Source organism: Lipophrys pholis (genome assembly GCF_963383615.2).
Source record: "Lipophrys pholis genome assembly, chromosome: 15".
NCBI classification, from domain to species: Eukaryota; Metazoa; Chordata; class Actinopteri; order Blenniiformes; family Blenniidae; genus Lipophrys; species Lipophrys pholis.
The window spans coordinates 24,932,949-24,939,138 of NC_137642.1; the positions used below are offsets into that span (position 1 = coordinate 24,932,949).

Below are 6,190 nucleotides of genomic sequence, written 5' to 3' on the forward strand. Positions count from 1 at the left end.
ACTCCAGGTGACTGTAAATGTGTCTACAGTACCATATCCCCACGAAAATGACCCTAGTCACTGTTTAGGCTTCAGGCCTTGTTCATAAACATGAAATACCGTTTGCACATTCTGTCCATAACCAGAGCTCCACCACAAACTCTATCGTCACAAATCCTCATCTCTGTTACATTTTCCACAAATTCTTCGGCCGTATCTGAAAGGCAATGTTAATCTGAGACTCAATGACAGTTCAAAGACATATGCTCAGACTATTCTAACAGCAATAAACATGTTTCTATTACTTTTGCGCCTTCATTAAGATACATGAGATTAGTATGATTAGAAACACTTCAATAGAAGAATTAAACAAGTGTGGAGGTATTTTTGTGACGCAACCTAAATATTAGCTCCAAATATTAATAAATAAATATTACCCCCCTGACTGCTCCAATAAAAAACATTCAGAAAACGAAATTTGAGACCATGAAAAGTTTATGACTTGTTCTGCAGGATCAGACTGAAGAATTGAACACCAAATCTGAGTTTTGAATTCAAAATCCAATCAGCGAGGGTAAAATGCTACTAATTACTCTACATGAAGTCTTTCTCTTTGCTGTGAACTTAAAGTACAACAACCTCAGGAATATAAAAGGAAGATAGTTTGAGTTATGTAACTTTGCAAGTCGTTGAGACAGTAAATACTACTATTCATCAAATTACACCCACAGTGTTTATTAAAGTTTGTGTTTAGTCAACAGAGATGTTACAGTACTTGCCAGGAGCATTCAATATATGATATAACAAATTTCAAATCCTTTTTCTGAGGAATCATTTCTCATTCACATCTGAGTTAGTCAGCAGCTCAGATTTGGTCTGTCCCTCTGTTATAATGCTGATAGAGAGATGTTTCTTTTTTCTTCCTGTGGTCTAATTCTGCTTCATGATTCATGTACATTACAACAGTGGGTGATAGCTGCTCTACCTGAGACAAGAAGCTCATAGACTCTCTGAGCCAATCGTATTTCATTTGGGCTCAGTCCAACAGGAGTGGATGATCTGTGCTTTCTGTGGCTTTCCTTTGTGTCTCATTACAAAACATCTTTATTACTTCCTCTGGGACCGGAAGTGGAACTGGGCCCAGAAAGGACACACTCACAAGTAGGAGCACAGACCCAGAGAAGTGAGCCAGAGGACACCAGAGCAGATATCACAGCATGTTTTTACAAATGTCTGGAGATTAACCCAAAACTCACATTTTAGTTCCTATCAGCCATGTCTTTTACTTGTTTTTAAGATATGCATAGAATATTTTGCCTTAATTAATCATTTGGTGTCTTGCAGTTTACACAGTCATATCTATTACAAAAATCAAGTTTACAAAATCAGGAAACCTACCAAATATCTGGGTTATCAGAGGACATCTAACTGGTGCATCTCTGTATGTTTTTAATGTAAAATAACAATGGTAAATTGAAGGAAATAGTTGAAAATAGGAAAAACTAATTCTGCTCATTATTGAGATACTATAATCTATTATAAAAGTGTAAATGTCAGAGTGTCTGGCCTCTTTAGTGCAACTGATTAATGCATTTATCTTAGAAATAGAAACATTATGTTGTGCTTGAACTTGAGGACTGTACACAGACCATCATTGCAAGTGGCAGTATCTATTTTTAACAATAATTATAATAATTACAGTACTTTTTTGGTAAATAACACAGTGTACTGCGTGGGACAGTAGAACTCCAGAGCGTAACATAGCGGGAAACTAAAGCTATTTTAGGCATTTTGGTTCAACTAAAAATGGTCACCTCCATTTACAATAGTAAAGATTTGAGTGCCTCAAGAAAAAAGTTAGGAATCACTGCTATAAAGGGTCAACAAGATCAACTTAAGTATGTATACCCAAAGAGGGTCAGTGTGTTTTTATATCAAGCATCATGAAGTCCTTGATTTGAGTCTGTCACGACTCTTTTAGACTTGTATTAAGCTGCAAGTTACAAGCCTGGTGCTGCTTCCTCCACTTCCCATTCATTCAGACACAGAGGGGCCAGAAAACTATCACCAGTGAATCTGTCAGTGTCAGATTGGTGTGGATTAAGTGCATTTGGAACATAGACGGACGCTTCAAAGACTCGTTAGGTAAACGTTTTTGTACATTCAATATACAGCAATCATTAAGCTGTTTATTGTGCATGTTTATGGAGCAATGAACATACAATCTATTGGTCACGGATAGATTTTCTTTGTGTGGCCTTGCGGTTTAGTGGTTAGCTCTGTTGATTTTGCTCAGAGAATATTCCTGGGTTGGACCTGCTTGCCTTTCTGAGTGGAGATCACAGTTTGCTCCCTGAGCCTGGGTGGGCTCTCACCATGTACTCTGGTAGCCCTCCCACTATCCAGAGTCATGCTTGTTAGGTTAGCTTCAGACTGTAAATGGATCCTAGGAGTGGGAGAGTATGTGTGTGATGGTCTCTGTGTTTGCTCTGTGATGGACTAGCATGGTGTACAAGGTGTATCCTGCTTTTATCAGTTGGGATTGGCTTCAGCTTGGTTTGAGCTGCTGTAGAAAATGCATTGATAAATAGGTAGGTCAGTAATAGATTCGTCTAGTAACATACACCACTAGTACCTTTACTATTCAGTGCGGTGTGTGGGTATTTGAGGAAGGAGGTAAGAGGTAACAGGACACTGAGCCCTGAGCCGGCCTGTCAGCAAGGAGGCCCAGCATGTTTAAGTAAGGCAGGCACGGTGACAGATCTTATCCACACAAGGCAGCCATTTACAGACACAACTGTATCATACAATAGGTATAGAGATAGGACTGGAGATATAGTCCAAAAAATGTTGGAAAGTCTAGATTTTCCTATGCTGATGAGGAGCTGTAACCCACCTTGAAGAGAGTGACAGTGATCTCTATGTTTTCTGGTACAGGCCACACCACAACTCCTCTGTAGGGGTTTTTGATGCCGGGCTGCCAACTGTGGGCCTGGGAGACAAAAGACAATCAATTATTTTGAGAAAAAGGAACTTGTATTATTCAGTTTTGGGTCGGCTTCTTCTTCAGTACAAACCTTGGAGGATTTCCGCCGGCTCCTGCGGGTCCAAACCACCACCAGTTTGTCAGGTTGCCTGTGAGATTTAAAAAAAAAAAAAAAAAAAAAGCAACGTGAGTGGAAGAGGGAGAAAGCCATCCATTCACCAACACAACCATCTCTTCACCTCTGTCTAACTACACAATGACCTGATGAGACCATCAGTCCAACAAGCTTTTATCTCAAGGCATCAAGTTTTAATAACCCAGCGTACACACATAAACAGATACACACACGCACACACACACGCACACACACGCACATGCACACTCTTGCAGTCACTAATGGCATGAATAAATCATGATGAGACAACTAAACCCTGGCTTTGTCTCTGTGGACTGCAGCATGCACACAAGTGCACACGCACAGAAATACACACACAAGAGGTTAGTGTGGCAGAAAAAAAAAACTGAAAGAGGGTGAGTCACAATCATTCGACCCAGACCAGGCCGGAGTCACACTGATCGCAGAGGAGAGACAGTGCAAACAGACGGGAGAAAATCAATTGGATCAAATGTCAAAGCATGGTGTGCTTATGTGAAAACCTAAAGTTCAATATTCACCAATACATGTTTAAAAATGTCAATAAATAGATGTAGAGCAATATCCAGTAATCAGGGAGTTGACTGAGTCAGATCCAACAAGATGCTGCGAGAGATCAGCCATAACATTATGACCACATGCCTCATATTGCAAAGGTGCCTTCTTGAGCCGTCTATTCTACCATGTTTTTATCAGAACCAAACATTAACTTAAGTCTTTGATCACTATATTTATCAATGCGAGTTGGCCACACATGCCTCTGCCATCAGATCACCACTAATCCTTTATTGGTCCACTTGTGATGGGTAATGACCACTGCGGACCAGTAAAACCCCATGATAGCTGAAGTTATGGAGGTGATTTGACAATTCTGCCCCTGTCATACTAACTGAAATTCCTAAGTTTTGTTTCTAATATCAATTTTAAAGACATGTTTGCTGGCTGTCAGATATATTCATGAACATAAGCCATTATAAAACATTGTCAGTGTTAATAAAGTTACGGTTCATTTGTGTATAAGTCAGAGATGATGTCAAAGCGTAGTTCAATAACAACATGCTAAATTGAAAGAAAACAAAAATAAATAATAATAATAATAATAATAATAATAATAATAAAGTAAAATAAAGATAAATCTAATACCTCTCAACAGGCCAGGAAGGAAAATCAGTATTAAGGTCTATACTGAGGATAAGTTGATTCCTTGTTGGCTACTATCAATAATACAAACTGTGTGCGTGTCTCACTTAAATACTCAAATCCAGTATTTACTCATCAATCACTATTAAGGTCATCAATACTTTAAGTACTAAGCTAGAGTGATTTGATATGATATGCAAAACAATGCATCCAGAAATCTACCGTTATCACCACATCCTTACAATACAATATAAAGTCCAGGCTTGAGCCATTCTTTGGCTCTGAGTGTCCATACCCCTCAACCAATACATCCCCAAGCATCAAGACTGAAAATATGTTCATGAATCAAACCTCTAAGTCCACCAGGGACCAACGAAAGTTCTTATAGGATCTAATTGGAATTACTTTGTTTTCTGCAAACCGGTACGAGTCAGCCCAATACATTTGTCAACAGTGAATATGTTGGCTGATAAATAAAAAAGAAGCTGTATCAATGGCGTCAATGTTGGTGACATCAGACTCATAACATCACTTCTGTTTGCCCATACTTATTTTTCCTAGGATTACACTGGGTATTTGGGATTATTCCAGCAGTATGACAAACACAGCGCTAACACCAGCAAGTCCGTTCTTTTCATTATTATTTGCAAGCTAAACACTGGATTGAAAGAGTGATAAAGTTGCTGCGTGACAGAAAGATGGAGGGGAGAAGTTAAGAGAGCAGAGGAGAGAAAGAAGTGGGAGAAGGAGGAGTGATGAAACTATTTCAGCCTTGAGGAGAGGCCCCACATAGAGAAGCTATTGTCCGAGAACACATGGCATATCCGAGCTCACGCTGCACACACAAAAATATCGCCCCCTGCCTCTTTCCCCTTTGTACAGTATTTACTGCGCTATGAGAAACATTTGAACCATTTGTCTGCGGGCTAAATGTCTTCTCCACACTTTTTAGTGTATTTTTCTCTTCTGGGCGGCGGGCTCTGTCCCTCACCGTGTAACAGCAATCAATGAGACATAGGCCAGAAATGCCACAAGAGAAGAAAACAAATGTGATAAAGACGACGTCAAAAAGGCCTGAAGAAAGGCTCTTTAAGAGTCACCAGTCATCAATCATCAATCATGCGGACCTAATGCATCTTGTGGTGTTATATTTACAATTAATTTATAGTTCAGTCCCAACTCAACTGAAGGAGAATATAACATACAACATACATACAACAAATGTTCCGCTCTTACAAAACAAAGAGACACAAACAGACAACTGTGCTTTTATGAATAAAACGGCATCCCTTCTACTTAAACTGCAGTCTTCTCAAGCACTGCTGCAGGGAGGGGACAGTGAGCTGACTTGTAATTGGCAGTAATTGGTTTAACCGACAAATACTTTTGGTGCTGACAAGCAAAGGGCGTGATTGTTTAATTCTTTAGTAGACTAATGGAGCGCGTTCCCAATGTGAATAGCAATGCATGCTCTAAACTGATAAATACTGGCTACAAGCTGAGGAGAATTACAAGCATGTATACTGATGTGTGATATGAATTAGAGACACATTAACTCTGAAAATGTTTTTCTTTTTAAAGATGATCCAAGATGTAGAAGTAAAAGCGCTTGGAATATGAATGCAGTCTGAGTGGTTGTGGGTGAGCTGGAAAAAGATGGCAGGAAAGAGCAGAAGTGGGTCAGAGAGCTCAGCGGGGAAGCTGTGATCAGAGTCCTCTGAGACTGGCACAAAGCACTGATAAACCCTCCCACATTTACGTTTAAGACTTTTAGCTGCTGCTCTCATCCAGACAAAACACGGCATTAGAGAACATGTAGGTGTTCAATGTTTCTTCTGAGACATTTCAGAGTCATCACAAGTTGGAAACAACATCAGCAAAGGAAAGAAACCATCCCTCTGCAGATACTGTGCAGTGTGTTGTATCAGGTT

The 6,190-nt window shown here is 39.6% G+C and overlaps 1 protein-coding gene across 1 annotated transcript in view; it reads right to left on the reverse strand.

The window, feature by feature from the left end:
• The window catches only part of ehbp1 (EH domain binding protein 1), a 187,637-nt gene that overhangs the window by 166,161 nt on the left and 15,286 nt on the right, over positions 1-6,190 (reverse strand). The window contains 2 exon segments of the mRNA XM_080481503.1: positions 2,876-2,971; positions 3,057-3,114. Coding sequence (XP_080337629.1) covers positions 2,876-2,971; positions 3,057-3,114 — 154 coding nt within the window.